The sequence below is a fragment of the Neospora caninum genome, chromosome XII (assembly GCF_000208865.1).
Source record: "Neospora caninum Liverpool complete genome, chromosome XII".
NCBI lineage: Eukaryota > Apicomplexa > Conoidasida > Eucoccidiorida > Sarcocystidae > Neospora > Neospora caninum.
In genome coordinates this window covers 378581-394731 of record NC_018398.1, presented here as the reverse complement: position 1 = coordinate 394731, position 16151 = coordinate 378581, and the positions used below count along the sequence as shown (strand labels likewise).

The window sequence follows — 16151 nt, the reverse complement described above, 5'->3', positions numbered from 1 at the left end:
GGGCCATTCCTGCTACGAAAAAATCAGAGGCCTCTTCTTCTGTTGTCTTCTCCTCCGAAGACCATGTTCGATTTGCTGCATACTTCATTTTGGGACCTCAATCTATCTGCTGCCCACCGGACGGTCGTCCCCAAGACATGAGAACGCCCCGGTGTTTGAGTTCGATTTATCGACTGGTGTGTCACACTAGAAGCCGCTTCGGTGGTCTTTCTGGGCGTTTTTTGACTTTGATTCTTCTGGGTTACTGCAAGCAGGCTTGATACAGACTACATATCGGAGATGAGCTCCCATCGTCTTCTGTGTCGGTCATCAAGTGACAGTCTTGTGTCGCCATGCGGGACAAGCGAACGGCCCTAGAGACGATGTTCATCCCCTTCGCCACTTCCTGTAACAGCAAAAAACGCGACAGAGAAACATTCTCAGTTTGCTCTGTGTTACTCCCAGATCACAGCCCCACTTAGAGCGCTTCTCAATCCACAAATTTAGAGTCAGAAAAGAGTGAACAGATGTACATACACAAGTATACACCAGCCCAACACCTATATACCCATGCAGTTTTCAAATATATATATATATATATATATATCTGTATACAAGGTCCTTATCAGCATAGATCTACACGTAGAAATCTAACTGGATACATACCGTAAAACAATGTACATGTTGGCGCATATGGACACTGGTCACTTGTGTCTTGCTCCACTCATTTCTTGACCTGAGCGAGAGGGCAAATATGCCTTTACCTGGGCCAGCAAGTCGCGCATGCGGTCGTGCCGCTTTGCGGCGAATGCGGCAGATTTCGGAGGGATGCCGGTAATGCCGTCAGTCCACTTCGGCCTGTCTCAGACCAGTGGAAAAGAAGAAAGAAAATAGGGGCAAGGAGAGGGGGGAGGAACGAAAAAGAAGGAAATGCGTAAACGAGTGAAAAAGAAGGAACATGGAAACTAGGAAGAAAACAAGGTATCAAAAAAAAACATCTTGAAGTGATGTGCGCCGACTATCACCGAAGGGGGGCAAATGGGTTGCCTGTCCCTCTCCATACTTTCATCTGTTTCCTTCCGACTGCATGCACACTGCCTTGCGGAGAGGCTGTTGAAGATCCTGTCGCCTTTCCCGTCGTGCAACGTTGTCGATGAAACCTTTGGAAAGATGGGGCGGGTTGCCTTCGAGCCCGCGCGATTTCACACCCTCAAATTCATCGCTAAAGCCCGTGGAAAGAATCTCTTTTATGAGCTGCTCACCTGGCGAAGAAGAGGACGTTAGGCTCGTACATACTCCACCCCCAGTGACGCCACCCGCAACTCATTCTGACCTGGAGAAAACACGAAGAAGAAAATGCTGCCATGCAAAGCATTGAATGCCGACCCCTTCGTGTGCAAACGCGGGGCACAAAACCATGTACAGGCACACTCACAGATACGCTTACAGAGAACGTATTCGCACATGCATGCACACACATATAAAACATTTATATTGTGCAAAAGCATCCGCCTTTACAGGAATTCTTCGGGGCTACAACCCGACGACACACACTGTCGTTTACAAATGTATACGTATACATATATACGTGAGTTTTCCTGAAATCCACGTTGGCATCTCGGTCCATTTCTATATCTCGATTCAAACCCACCTCACGCTTTGTGCACACACACACACATTTTATCTGAGGGGTGCCCGGACATGACTAAAATACCTCTCACCGCAAAATACGGAAGCATGTGTATCGACACACATACACCCTAGAAGTATGTATGTGTATATTGAACTCCATTTTGGTACAGTGACAGCGTGCGGTGCTTTCGCCAGAGTCAAAAAACGTACTCCCAACGACCTCCAAAGTTTCTCCGACATTCGTCTCCGCTCTCGTCGGATGGCGTCGGCGAGCGGGGACAGAGCGCGAGAGAGAAACGGGTGTTGCAGCGGCAGAGTTACCGCTCTGAGACAGGGAGGGCAGAACACGAAAAGAGGAGGTCCGAATTAAGTTTTTCCGTCCTTTTTTAGAACGGAGAAACGACATCCGGGCTGTCTAGAAACTCTAGACGTTTCGATGACATGAGTATCGGCCACATTTTGGGGTCTTATTTCGCTTCGCATCCCACCATCAGCGTTATGTTTTGCGTCTCGACAGAAGACCGAGGTATTTTTCACGATACATTTCACCACGTGTCATGGTTTGTTCTAGGTTCTTGCTGGGGATCCCCACCTGTACTCGTAAGCTGAATCCTGATACTTGTCGGAATAGAGGATTTGCTTCGCCAGGGAATCTGTCACGGCGGCTTTCAGCTCTTCCGACAGCTGAAGAACAGGGAAATTTTGGAAGACATCGTGAAATCAAAGCCCGGCCACGCGAACCACAAACACGCACACACGCCTCAGTCCCTACACATTCATTGAGGCGTCGTTGCCTATATAAAAATCAACAGATATCTACATATATACGAGCCGGCATATACAGGCTCACCTGTACTCTCACGAGTTTGACGCCGCTCCCAGTGACCTGAACATTACTATATCTATCGATCTAAGTATACATTTTTCAATACATGTACATTAGATGATTACACCTGGGCAGCTATGCTCAGCTCACAACGGCCCTGCGTATAAAGAGGGGCTTCGCGGCCATAGAAACGTTTATTGGTCACATAGTTGCAAATATATATATATATATATATGCCTGTTCATGTATATGCGAGTGAATGAGCCTGTATTGCCGGAAAGGCAGACTGTGGGATGAGTATGTGGTCTCCCTCCTCGTTTCAGCTTTGGAGTTACGGCGCCTACTTGCGTCTCAGCAGGGAGATTGTGGGATTCTGTCGAGTCCATAGCCACCGTATTGCTTCTGTCACTCTCGTGCCGGTGCCGCTCATAGAGGAGAAACCACAGATCATCCTCATCGAACTCGAAAAGTGTTTCTTCGGCTTCTTCGTCATCTTCCCTTCCTTCTGTTTCTTTTCCTCCCTTACTGCCGTCTTTCGGTTCCGGCTTTTCCGTTCTTTCTTTGACGGCATCCGCATCTTCGCCGGCTTCGGCCTTTCCTCTTTGGCGTGGCCCTTTCTCTTGCTTCTGGGCTCTTTCATTTAGGATTAAACATAGCGAGGAACCCGGGACGCCACAAGACAGAAGGGAGGGACCGGAAAGCGAGGACGCAGAGTCGATGGCAGAAAGGGAAGCCTTCTGTCTCTCCGTATTCTCGTCCGAGCAAGAAGAGACAACGCTCTCGGAGTCGTCATCGTGGCCTGCATCCCCCGCGTCTTTCCGCTCGTCCCCCTGTCCTTCTCGTGCCCGTACTTTGTTCGCCCATGCAGGGTCTGCAGCACGAACTTCTTGTCGAGTTCCGGACGCATCCTGTTGCTCTTCTTGTTCGTCTCGCCGTCGCTTGTGGCAGCGTGCATGCGCAACCAACGTTGCGTTCTCCACGGTTCCCGAAGCCCCCCGCTCCTCTCGGTCCGTTCTTCTAGTTTTGTTTCGCATTTCCTCGCTAGTGGAAGGTGGTGGCACTCCGACCTTGTCGCAAATCCCATCCGATCCCTCGTGGGTTGAAGCGCGCCACACTTTCTCACCTGATCCTGTTGAGGCAGTCGCCGTCTCGGCGAGTTCTTCCTGAGGCTTTCCGCTCTTTGGTGGCGCTTTTCCAGAAGTGTCCGAGACTTGGAAGGATTCTTCGTGCTCGCCTGGCCTTCTCTTGGCGCCGAGTGCGTTCGGAGGATCGAGGCCGTCAGACAAAGGAAGCCCGTGAGACGCTTCGCGGGCACGCGCTTTACAGGCGGCGTCGCCGGGCACAAAAGACACAGACAACGAGACCGGTGAACTGGCTCGCAAAAGAGTTACCGCGAAGGAAGGGAAACACGAGGGTGGGCCTCGAAAGGCAGGATGAAGCTGCCGCACCGATGAGGGGGAAGACGCACGTGCCCATGACGGAAAGGAAGAAACACAGCGCGGCGAAGATGGAACAGAAGGCAGACGCATCGTGTGGCTGCCCATACCATCCGATCGAAACCCCCCTACATTTTCTGTTAGATCCGAACGATCTTGTGATGGATGGTGGAAGACAGCCCCCCCTTGTATGTCTGACCGGTTCGCGATTTCTTCCAAACCAGCGTCGCGGGCATCCATGACAAAAGGAGAGTGAAGAGAATCCAGGGTACACAAACTAGGGTAGACAAGAGAGGAAGGGAGGGGTGAGACCGCACAGGAAAATTCCGTGAGACAGAACGAATCGTATATGCGGTGGGATAGCAGAGGCGGGAGAAGGCGATGCAGATGGGACACCCAGAGAGACATCGGCAGGATGACGGCGACTGGCCGAGGCGGAAGACTTTGACGGCGGAGGGGAAAATGGAATGCGGATGAGAGAACCAAGTTCCTCGGGGAGAGGCAGATGTGAAAGACCGGCGAAAACCCCGTGGTAAGAGTACCAAGAAGTTGATATCGTTCAGAAAGTTCCGGGCAAATCTAAAGCGTTTAATGACATGGGCAAATCCGTCCGACGCGCTTGACAAAAAGACCACAGAAAGGCCAAGAAGAGTGAGAACCTTTTCCACACACCACGTATTGGACGAAAAACGTCTCCGCACCCTTGTATGGACGTTCAGGAAGTGACATTCATTAGCCTTCAAATCATGACACGCGAGGGTCCGATTCTCGACCAAAGCCGAGACCCTTCGTCGAGGAAAAGTTAACGGCTGAACGAGTCGAGGCTGACACAAACCTCACATTTACCCGATCACGTAACTCGCGGAATGCTTTCAGCGAATAAAGTGCTTCTTAGATGCACAAAAAGCGTTGATATTGACGTGGCGCTGATGCGGCTCGGGAGACCGGTATGCGTCTTCACGGTATATGTTTCAGTTACACGCTGTTGTTACTCGACAGTCCCGGGGCGTCTAGGCTGCAGATTGCCGCGGAACGAACACCTGAGGAGAAGGGTCTTTTCAACAGAGAATCCGTTAATCTGTTAGACGGATCGTTATTCCGTCCTGTTGCGAAGAACAAACATCTGCAAGTAACAAGCACACGCACGTACAGGGCAGTTTCCGGTATATAATGGCAATAGAAACGAAACTCACACAACAAGGATCGGCATATCCTATCTTGACCAGTTTTCCACCGAGACGCGTGTACAGGCGGAGGAAAACTACGACTCTTTTCTTCTCTGCGTACTTCCGTCTACCTCCATTTCAGTGCCGTGGGCTTCCCACTGTCGACTGCGGATTTTTGAACGAGTGCCATGGGAGGCGACGAACGCGTTGCCAAGCCCCGACCATTTGGCCCGTAGATGGTCTCTCTTCGACTGCGCTCTTCAACTCGGTCCCCTTGGCTCTCCACAGCAGAAGACTTGTGGCTGTTTGAGAGGAACAGAATGCACTTGAATGATCTTCGAGAGGCCCGTAGAAAGAACTGCAAAGTCTACTTCCAGATGGGGCCGGGGAGGCGGGCATTTCGACAGAGGAGGAGATTCGACGCCTGGCCTCGTCTTCAATGCCGGAGAAAGGAACGAAAACGCTTTTCGCTCTAAGGGTTGTGAGAGTGTTACACAGAGGAAACTTCCGCGGTAGGACAGAGGCGCCGACTCAAGACGCAAAATGCCGGAACTCTTCTGAAGACTGGGCTACAGGCGACCCCAGTCGCCGGGAATCGCTCTTGAGTCGGAAGAAAAGTAAAAACTGCGTCAAGTGTTAGTCGTTTTCCACGAGAATCTATTGAAGCGCCTGCCACTGTCACCCTACGAAGCAACGCCGTCAGATTCTGCACAGCGTTCTTTTTTGTTTACGAAGTTGACTTGTGACAGACGACCGCGACCTCGAGATACGATCGCAGCGGGAAGACGTCTCTGTGCCCAAGGGAAGGACACAGGCACGCAACGTCTGCTCTGCTCTCTGGTCTTCCTCGTTCTGTCGGACCAGTGGGCTCCACTGCATACAAGCAAATGCGGATGGATACATGTACACAGCTATTTCCTTCCTTTCCAGAGGCAGAGATGCGGACTGAAAGGGATGGGCTCCTCCATCCATGCAGGGAGCTTCTTTGGAGTTTCAGCGGCTCTCGACTGCCCCCCTGAAACCGAGCTGCGATGCTGGTGCTTTTTCGTTGCATGTGCGTCCGTAGGCTCCACTTGCTAAAACAGAGGAATTTCAGCGAGGCTCGTCAAAACATTCTCGCTCTGCTGCATTTAGCAGCTACCGAGTTTCTCGCCACCTTCTTCGCACTATCGCGTCGGGAGACTTTTACGGTCGGCCACACTTCATCTGGCCGGTTCATACTCGTGCTCTGAGAACCGGTCACCTTCCGGGATGCATATCTATGTATATTTACGTAAATATATATATATATATATATATATGCATATATATACACTTAAGTACCGTCGATAAAGCTCCCGCGAGAACTCGGGGCACCAGGTTGAAAGTGAGGAGAGACGGCGTATTTGTGTCGCGTTGAATTTTGCGACCCCGTTTGAGCAACCTCCGCTTTTCGCCCGCTCTGCTCCCCGTCTCTTTTCGCCGATCTCCACAGAGGAAGAGGAAAGGCGGGAGGCCGCAGAGAGACAGACCAACCTCCAACGGGTTCTCGGTCTCACGTTGGGACACTTCCCGCCACCTTCCATATATACATATATATACATATACGAGGCACGGCCATCCTGGAAGAAGGGAAAAAACCATGGTGATGTGGGAAAAAAGAAGCCCAAAGCCGAGTAATCGCGAGGAAGAAGCAACTCGCGAAACCCTTGCAGCCGAGAAGAAAAAGCCACGAGGACCTGTCACTGCCCTTCAATACACTGCACTCGGGTGGCCTTCAAAAGTGTTACAGAGGCGCGAAACACGGAGCTCCGCCAAGACATCAGTACAAGGAAAAGACCTGGATATGCATGAGCATGCATCCACGTGTGTGCATGCATTTTTGGACACTGGTAAAGGTTCTGCAAGCGACAAGTCGACTCAAGCATGATGTGCATCCACACGCACAGACACACATACCGTGCAACGAGGCGCCATCAACTTGCAGACCTTTCGACAAGCACTCTCGCCTTCGACAAGACATACATCTATCTACGATTGTATACAGCTACCTCGGACTCCTATATGCCCGCGTGACTGTACCTACCCTCGTTTTCTCGCTTTCTTCCTGCCTTTTTCTCCCCTCTTTCCGCCATTCTTTTGTCTCGTTGCCTTTCACCTCTCTCTTCTGTTTGTCGCCTCGCCGTTCTTCTGCTCTCGCTGACTCTCCCGCCTCATCGAAGTCGAGTCTGGTGTTTAATTTGCAGCACCTTCCTCGAGATGTTCACCGCAAAAAAGTAGTAGAAACGTAGGAATCCCGTTTTATGTGTAGCAGGGCATCTAGCTTCAGCTGCGCCTCACTTCTTTTTCACGGCTGGCCTCTTCTTCTTCCCGCCTTCCTTCTTCTTCTTCTTCTTCTTCCTCTCCCTCTTCACTCGCTTCACCCGAGGCGGCGCATCCGGTGGTCGAGGCTCTGGTACGTAGGGAGCGTAAGGGTCGCCTCCAGGCATGTTTTTGAGGTCTTCCGGATCCATCGAGAAATCTCCGAAAAACTTGATTCGCGGCCGATACGGAGGCAGGCCTCTTCTCCGACGGCTCAGCCTCTCTCTGTAGTGATTCTCCGCTCTGAAAAAAAACGAGAATAAACCCACAAATAGACATATATGCATACATATACCCACATACACATATATACATATCTATCTATCTATCTATCTATCTATCTATCTATCTATATATATATATATATAGGTGGACATACACAACCATGGCACAATAAAGTGATGAGAAGGCCGATTTTTTTCAGGCGACATCATCTCTTTTAGTAACATTCGGGTCACACAAACAGACGACAATACGAAACTATTTAGTTGCCCAAATCTTACTGATGATATACGTATCGATACGAACGCATATCTTCCATACATCTATACATCTACATACATACATACATACATACATACATACATACATACATACATACATACATACATACATATATACATACATACATACATACATACATACATACATACATACATACATACATACATACGTAAATGCACAATATATATATATATATATATATACATGTAGACGTAAGTTCATCCCTCCGTTGTACACTGGAGGCCTTCCTGACAGCAACCGAGCTACGGTGCTTTCAAGTCTATCCAGGCACGTGTGCGTCACCTGCTTGCGTCCTAGACCACAGGTAAACCTGAGACCAAATAGAATCGCGACTCACTTCCTCAGCATTTTCTCAATTTCCGCAACCGTGAATCTCCGCAAGTCGTGGAAAGACCGCGGCCACACGACCAGGCGATCGACGTCATACTTTGGAGCCAAAAGCTCAGCGATCAACTTTTCTTTCTTCTCCATGTCCTGTTCCACACCAGCCGACAGACAGAGACACCAGTCCCGATTCACCGATCTCACATAGCTACGTTTTCATGTAAATACACATCTACATACATATGCGTGTAGATATAGACATATGAACGTGCATGCATACGTGTGTATATCGACAAGGAACGCCTCCACACTCCTCCATCTCCCTGGGCAATTTCGGCAGTTTCGTGCTCCTTTGGCAGAAGGCTGTTCAGTTGGGAGAACGGCACCGCAATCGTCAAATCCACCTGGAATTCTACCCCCATAATTTGAAATTACGCATAATCATGTAACTACAGTTATCCATCTATCTATCGATATCTATCTCTATATATCTATATCTATCTTTCTCTATGTCTCTCTATATATCTTTATATATCTACCTGTACGTTTGTCGAGTAGGTCAGGCCTTGGAGGCAGAGAGACTGGACATTCGTGTTGCCTCAACTATGGGTGCTGGTCTTGTGGTGTTGGACAAAGTGGAAGCTTTGACTGGATTTTATTTGCATTTCCCCAGCACGCGAATCGTTCCCCTCTGTGTGTGCTTCGTCCCGTTTTCTCTCCCCGTCCGCCGTCGCTCGCTGCGTTTCCTTCCGTGCTCTTCCTACTTGCAAGTATTCAAAGTACTTGGAAGTCCATCGCTCGCGGTACTGCATCCTGGCGTAAATGGCCTTCGCTTTCAACGGCCTGCGATACGGTTCGTAGCGGAGGTCGTAGCGAACCAAGTCAGGCAAATCGATCGTCAAAAGACCTGTCATTGCCGCCTCCGCCGCGTCCTTGCTCCGCACTCCCTTCAACTTTCCTTCTTTCGCCTTTCTCCCTCCTCGTCCTTCCGCCTCTCCCTCTCCTGCTCGTTCTTCTCTTTCTGCTTCTCTTTCTTTACCTCCACCTCCTTCCTCGTGTTCTTCTCCCTCTTGTTCTTCTTCTCCCTCTTGTTCTTCCAGTTCTTCTCTGCTTGGCCACGGCATTTTCCCCCACCTGGTGGGACCGCGTTCGCCTCGCCGTTCCGCTTCTGCGAGGAAGTCTTTTCTGTGGACATCGATGATTCTTCTTCGTTCACAGATCTCGAATTGCTCGACAGCTTTCCGGTGTTTGTGGGGCGACTTGGGAACGGAGAAACGCCGCCGGACGAGAGGCAGGCGCGCCGGCAGAGAAAACAAATACCGCGAACCGGCAGCCTTCAGAGCCGTAAGAATGCGCCGACCTACACAAAACAAGGCGATACAACACGCAAAACGATATAAATGCATATATGCATTAATCGAAATATGTATATAATATAGACACACATTATGGTTACATATATATATATATATATAAATGCATGTGTAGGTCTGCATCTACGTTGAAAATGGAAGAAAAAACACCTTTCCCTGGAGAGGTCTTGCGGCCCCGTGATTGAAGCAGGCGACCGTTTGTCGCTTCCCCCGATCGCCTTCTGAGCAGTTTTCCTCTGCAGCAGTTGCGTAACCAGTCGCACACGCCTCACCCCGTGCGCACATGTGGTTCTCTACACGGCTTTACTGTGTTGCCGAGTTGTAGCACGTTGACCGAACAGTGCGCCTTTTCCTCGCTCAACTCACCGGTTTCGTCTGCGTCATCTGCTCGGTTTGCGCTGTACTCGATTCGCAAGTAGCATCCTGGAGGCCAGGCGAAGGCGGACAGGGGCGGAGGCTCCTCCACGGCAGGGTCATCCATCGGGTTGAAGGTGATCGTCTCTTTCTCTTCCATCTCTTCTATCTCTTCATTCTCTTCTTTCTCTTCCCTCTCTTCTTTCTCTGCCTTGTCTCTGGCATCTGCAGCTGTTCGAGAGCGCTTCATGCGCGAGGGCGGGAAGCAGCGGAGCATGCGGCGGCGCACGTGCGGGTTGCGGTGATGCTGATACCTGTTGGGGAGGTAGACGTGGATTTTGTCCAGTTTTCTTTGTCGCAAAGTCCGCGGGAGACTGGCGATTCTCCGTGCATGTGCTCGCGTTCGGCGCTCTTTCTCGCGCATTTTCTCAAACAGCTCGTGGATGTCAACTAGCGGATCTTCGAGGTTCTCCCCGGCGCGCCGCCCTCGCCGTCTCCGCGCGGTTCCGGCCTCTGAATCAGACGTGGTATGAGCAGCCGCTTCACCCGGTGGAGGCAGCTGGAGAGACGGCCTCCTCGCCCTCGCTGCTCCCTCTTCTGTCTCCCGCTTTGTGTCACCCGCCGCTGCCTCTGCTTCCCCGGGAGAAGAGCTGCCACACAGCGCTGTTCGACTGCACGGCGGGAGGTGCGGCGGCGGAAAAGGGCCGAGGTGAGAAGAACCCGCCGGAGACACAGGCGAGGAGACGGAGGGACGCGACGTGGTCGGCTGGGGCGAAGAAGCCGTGCAAACGGAGAGAGCGAGTCGCGACGACCACAGAGAGGGTGGAGACAGCCAGGCACGCCAGAGGAGAGAGGAAGGCAGAGGGGGAGAGGCGCGCGCAGAAGCGCAAACAAGAGGAGACTTCTCGCTGCCCCCGCCAGCGAGAAGGCGAGGAGACAGAAAGATGGGGCGTAACGCCCGGCGTGTTTGCCCCCGTCCGGACACCAGCGCGGGATGAAACACAAAAGACAAAGGACTGAAAGTCGGCAGTTCACAAGAGGGCGGAGGCAAGCGAAGACAAGTCAAAGACCCGAAAAACGCGGAAGAAAAGTGGAAAGAAACCGACAGAGGAGACGGGGGAGAGAACGAAGAAGACTGGAAAGAAGACCAAGACAGGAGCGGAAACAGCGAGAAGGGACATGCGTTTGACAATGGCGAATCGAGGGAGAGCACAGAAGACACAGCGGCAGACGGGGGAGTTGAACAGAACGAGCGAGGAAGACGCGACAGCGAAGATGCGAGAGACAAAGCGGCACAACGTCCCAGAGAGAGCAGCAGCCAAACGAAAAGGAGTCCTGGCCGCATGAGCCGCGAGCAGGATCCGAAGCGGGAGAGAGAGAAATTGTTCCCTCTCTGCCCGCCTCTGTGTCTCAGCTGCATCTCCAGCATTATGTGAAACAGGAAAGACGCGTTTCGCTCTACCACCTTTGGTGACCGCGACTAGCCTCGTTCCGGCATGCGCGCGGTGTCTGTACACCTGAGGCGGGCCAGCGAGAAGGGGTTTCGCATCTCTCCATCTTCTTTTCTCTCGACAGATGATGCAGAAAGAGAGAAAGGGAAAGGGAGAGACAAAAACGAGAGGCGGAGAGGCCGCGAGAGCCGGAGAAGGAAGCCGGGGTCTACGGCGACGGAGGTCCGTGGGCGAGGGGATTCCACCTGAAGTACCGGCGCCACGTGGAAGTCCCCAAAAGGAGATAGAGACATACGCAAAATGATGTAGAGACAGGAGCGGGGGAGGAGGGTGTGCCCGCGGAGTCGCACGAAGCGTTACAAAGACATGCACTGTCCACCGAGAAAAGGACCGCACACCAGAAGAGGTGGGCGAAGACGAAGCGCGCGCACGCAGCAGGCAAGAAACGCTCGTCTCCCAAAGGAAACGTCGGAGAATACGTGAAGAGACTAGACAGAGAGGCTGGACGAATGCAGAAAAAGAGTTCGACGCCCGAGAAACGCTCTGGGCGCCTCGGGTGTGTGCCTTTGCCGCGGGACTCGGGGCTACAGAACACGAACCCGGAAAAGAACGAAACGAAGCGAGACAAGAAGAGAGAAGAAACGTGAGAAAGAGGAAGGCGCCTGCCTGTGGCGAGACATTCTTCGTAAAGTGTTCAACTTTCCTGAAACGACAAACTTGCAGAAGCCGATCCCCAACTAGCTGGCTGGCGAAAAGTCGAGACACTCTTCTTCTCGACTGAATCCCCCAAACATGCACAGAGCAAGACTCGCTGCTGTCTCTCCCCTCTCTCTGCGCTCCCCGCTTTGTCCCCCTCGCGGATTGAGTGGGTGGGCCCTCGCGGAAGCGTCTGTTCTTTCCGTTTGCTTCTCTCCGAATCACCTGAGCAATTTTACTGTTCGCGCTTCCGACCTTTCCGTGCAAATTTTCTCTGCCCCAGAAACAGAGACAGTTCCCAGAGGCAGAAAGTTCCCGCGCAGACACTGCCGTTTCTGCCTCGTCTCTGCGGGCGTCCCGCTGTTCCGGTGTCTCTCTTCTTGTCCCTTCGATTCGCTTTTCGCGTCTTTTCCTCCGCCACACTCTTTCGCGCGGCCGCTCTCGACGTCGCCCTCTGCCCGTGCTTTCGTGGCCGCTTGGTTCCTATTGGCCCCGCCAGTGTTCGCCTAGAGCGGCATCTCCCCAGAAAACTCCCGCCTCCTTCCCCGCTTCAGCCGCATTTGCTGTTCATCTGCATCTTTATCTCCCGCTTGATCTCCCTCTTTATCTCCCTCTTCATCTCCCGCTTGATCTCCCTCTTGATCTCCCTCTTGCTCTCCCTCTTGCTCTCTCTCTCAGTCTCCTCGTCGCTGCCGCCTCTTCTGTGGCCGCCCGCTGGGGTTCGTGCGCTGCATGCCGCCGGGTGTTTTCTCGGGGGGCTTCTCGCGCCCCTTGGCCTTTCTCTCCCCTCTTTCGCTGCTTTTTGGCTCGCTACTGTGCACGTTGTGGACCCGCTCTCCCGCGTCTCTCGCCCTCCGCGTTTCCTGCTCTCACGCGCCTCGCACTTCCTCGTCTGCGCCCAGAGTAGCTGTCTCCTTCCTCTCTCCTGCGCCGCCTTTTGAGTATTCCCCGTTCGCTGGCCGCGGTGCGTCTCCTTTCCACGGCTCACTTGCCTCCAGCTTTCGCCGTCGATCGAGTCCAGCTTCCGACTGTCGTGTGACGTCTTCTCTCTGCCTCGCAAACTCACACAAAATGGCGACAAACGGGGACGTGCCAGCCCTAACTGCCGACGAGCAACGCCGGGAGGCGAAGACGCTCCAAAAGCTCCAGGAGCTAGGCATCGACTACCAGGTAGGGACTTGCAGAACGCCAAAGCGAGAGAATAGGCGTCTCTCTCGCGGGTGGCGCTAGGCCCTCGTCGAGCTTTCATGTGTCTCTTCTCTTCTCTCTGTTACGCTCACTACCCCTCTCAGTTTCCGCTCTTTTTTCCTTGTTGCTCTGGTCGCCTCTTCGCGGGTTCTTCCCCGTGTCGCGTGCTCGGCTTTGGCGTCGCGTTCTGTCTTTTCCCAAGACGTTGCGCGTCTCCCGGAAAATGCCGTTCAACCCTGCAAAGGAGACCGAAGAACACACAAAGGCAAACGCATGCACATCTGCGCTTTCCACAGGTGCATCGCCACGCGCCGGTCGCGACCGTCGACGCCATGGTGAAGGCCTCGTTTCGCGAGAAGGGCCTCATCGCGGCGAATCTCTTCCTGAAGGAGAAACAGCGGTTCTTCCTCCTGACAGTGACCCACGTAAGTCCAGTGATGTGCCACGCCAGACTCGCGAGACTCGCCTGGACGCCCTCTCGTTCAACGACTGCGTCATAGCTGCCCAAACGCGTGCACATCTGCGTCTCACCCTCCTCGCCCTCGGATCTTACGCAGGGATACTCAAACAATCCATTCAGGATCTGTAGGACTGCGTTTTAGTTCAACGCTGAATATATATATATATATGCATATACGTATGCATATATATATATATATATATATATATATATATATATCGAATATGTGCGGATTGTGTGCGTGAGGATGTTGGGCGGTGCTTGCGTTGGACAGTGTGTCTGTCGCGAGGTTTGGGATCATGAGAGGTTTACTGCGCTTTGCACATTTCCCCGTTCTTCAGGACCTGCCGATTCCCCTCAAAGGCATCGCCAAGCTGCTGAGCGCGCCGCGCATGCGCCTGGCTGACGAGGAGCTCTTGGGCCCGATGCTCGACGTCTCCAGGGGTTCCGTCACGCCTCTGGCGGCCATGTGTGACGCGAAGTGAGGCACAAACTCTGCCATCATCTCTGCCATCTTCTTTTCACTTTCCGTGTGTTTCCTTTTCTTGCGTGCCAGCTTCGTCTCGGTTGTTTTCTCGTTCTTCCTCGTAGCTGTCTCGCACTTCTTGACAAGTCCCAGAGGAAACCGGCCCATCTTTCTCGCATTCTGGACAACTCCCACAGGAAACCAGACTATCTCTTGTGCGTGCTTGCGCCCTTCGCGGCGCCGTGCGTCGTGTCTTTCGTTTCGATCGATGCCGATGGAAAAACGCGTGCCTCGCTTCCGCAGCTGCTGGGAGGTGTCTGGCGTTTCTGCGCTCGGCTTGCCTTGACGCCTTTTTTTTCCAAGTGATCCCCTATCTCCTGCGGTTTTCGTCTCTCTCTGGGGGGCAAGACGTTTTTTCTCGTCCTGCTGGAGCTGGTCACTTCAGACACTCACCTGACTCTTTTTTGTGTCTGCATGCGATCACGGGCTACATGCTGATCTGCTCATGCTTCCGTCCCCTCTGTCCCTCTCTCCATATCTTTATCGATATCTATGCATCTATGCCTATATCTCTATGCCGCTCTCACTATATAATTGACTCAAAGATCTATATGTGCCTCTATCTATCCATCTGCGGATAAATCTCTGCACACCTCTGCATGCAGTCATGTCTATGTTACTCTCTCCGCCCTGTTGCAGGCTTTTTGACTGCACGCGAGGGAGTTGGGCCTTGCTGTGTGAGTCGCCCTTTGTGATTTCAGGAACGAAGTGACTCTCGTTTTCGACAAGGACATGAAGGAGAACCCCGACCTCGTGGTGCTCGTTCACCCGCTGCACAACAAGGCGACCGTGGCTCTTAAAGCCGCAGACCTCCTCAAGTTCGTCGAGGCTTGTGGCCATTCTGTCACCTGGATCGACATCGACGGTACGCTCGCATATCGGGAAGGCCCATTGACCTATCTGCCTCGTTCCCATTCTGCCATCAGACAACCGATACTCTCTCTCCCAGTTTGCTCCAATCACCGATTTATGCATCAATGCATCTCGCCACCTGCATATACGTACATCTGTGTATCCATCTGCGTGCGCCACGTCCTGTCTCTCGACACTCATAGACCTGCTTTTCTCTTCACATTGGTTCGCGTGGAGCTTCGTGTAGTGGCGCCCCGCTTTACCTGTCTCCGTTTTCCTTTTTTCACCCACATATGTACACATATATACATAAACATATATATATATATATATGCAGATATTTGCAGACGTGCATGCATCTGCGTAGGCTGGCGGAGGTGGCTGTTGCGTCGCCTGCGCGCTGTCGCGAGTCGTCTTTTTCTCGCGTCGGTCTCAGGATTTTTCTGCATTCGCCTTTCTTTTGCGCAGAGGCGGTGAAACTGGCTGCAGCTCCTGCGGGAGGCGCCGAGAAAGCCAAGACGCCGGCCAAGGCGCCTGCGGCGAAGGAGACTGTCAACGATTCCAGCATGTTGGGAGTGACTGTGAAGAAAGACGAGAATTTCCCAGAGTGGTACACACAGGTAACGACCCGTTGCGAGGGGAGCCTCCTCACGCCTCGCGCACTTTTCTGGTTGGGCTGCGGATGCAGGCTCGTGGAGTCGTGTATGTCTCTGCGTAGACATATAGCTGCATTATGCATATCCATACGCATATGCATATGCAGACACGCCTTTCAAGTTACTCACGTGGCCATGGACATACTCATATGTGTGTAAACGAGGATATACATGTGTATAAATGCCTGCGCGTGTGTGTGCCTCTGTACACATCTTCTCAATATGCACGTGCACGCGAGAGCGGCGAGAGCGGGTTTTCTGTGGGGGACGTTTGCGCGGTCGCTTCTCGAGTGCCTGTCTTTCTCTCTGCATGCGTTTCTGTCTCTGTGAGTCGAGCTGGAGTCATCTCTACGTCGGCGAGCTGATG

The 16151-nt window shown here is 52.5% G+C and overlaps 3 protein-coding genes across 3 annotated transcripts in view; 1 reads left to right on the top strand and 2 right to left on the bottom strand.

Moving 5' to 3' along the window:
• Positions 1 to 241: 241 nt before the first annotated feature.
• NCLIV_060780 (hypothetical protein) lies at positions 242 to 4113 on the bottom strand (the record flags this gene model as incomplete). The annotated part of the gene is made up of 6 exons (XM_003885631.1): positions 242 to 385; positions 744 to 837; positions 1242 to 1312; positions 1822 to 1936; positions 2204 to 2295; positions 2782 to 4113. 6 exons carry the CDS (start codon positions 4111 to 4113, stop codon positions 242 to 244), a joined length of 1848 nt encoding a protein of 615 aa, XP_003885680.1.
• Positions 4114 to 7354: 3241 nt separating this feature from the next.
• Positions 7355 to 10232, bottom strand: NCLIV_060770 (putative high mobility group protein; the record flags this gene model as incomplete). The annotated part of the gene is made up of 4 exons (XM_003885630.1): positions 7355 to 7622; positions 8242 to 8378; positions 8993 to 9588; positions 9968 to 10232. The coding sequence occupies 4 exons, from the start codon at positions 10230 to 10232 to the stop codon at positions 7355 to 7357; spliced, it is 1266 nt and encodes a 421-aa protein (XP_003885679.1).
• A 2941-nt stretch (positions 10233 to 13173) lies between these two features.
• The window catches only part of NCLIV_060760 (putative prolyl-tRNA synthetase), a gene marked incomplete at both ends in the record, with an annotated part of 8322 nt that continues 5344 nt past the window's right edge, over positions 13174 to 16151 (top strand). Inside the window, 5 exons of the mRNA XM_003885629.1 lie at positions 13174 to 13272; positions 13587 to 13715; positions 14092 to 14231; positions 14978 to 15141; positions 15597 to 15748. Coding sequence (XP_003885678.1) covers positions 13174 to 13272; positions 13587 to 13715; positions 14092 to 14231; positions 14978 to 15141; positions 15597 to 15748 — 684 coding nt within the window. The remainder of the gene's footprint in view (positions 13273 to 13586; positions 13716 to 14091; positions 14232 to 14977; positions 15142 to 15596; positions 15749 to 16151) is intronic.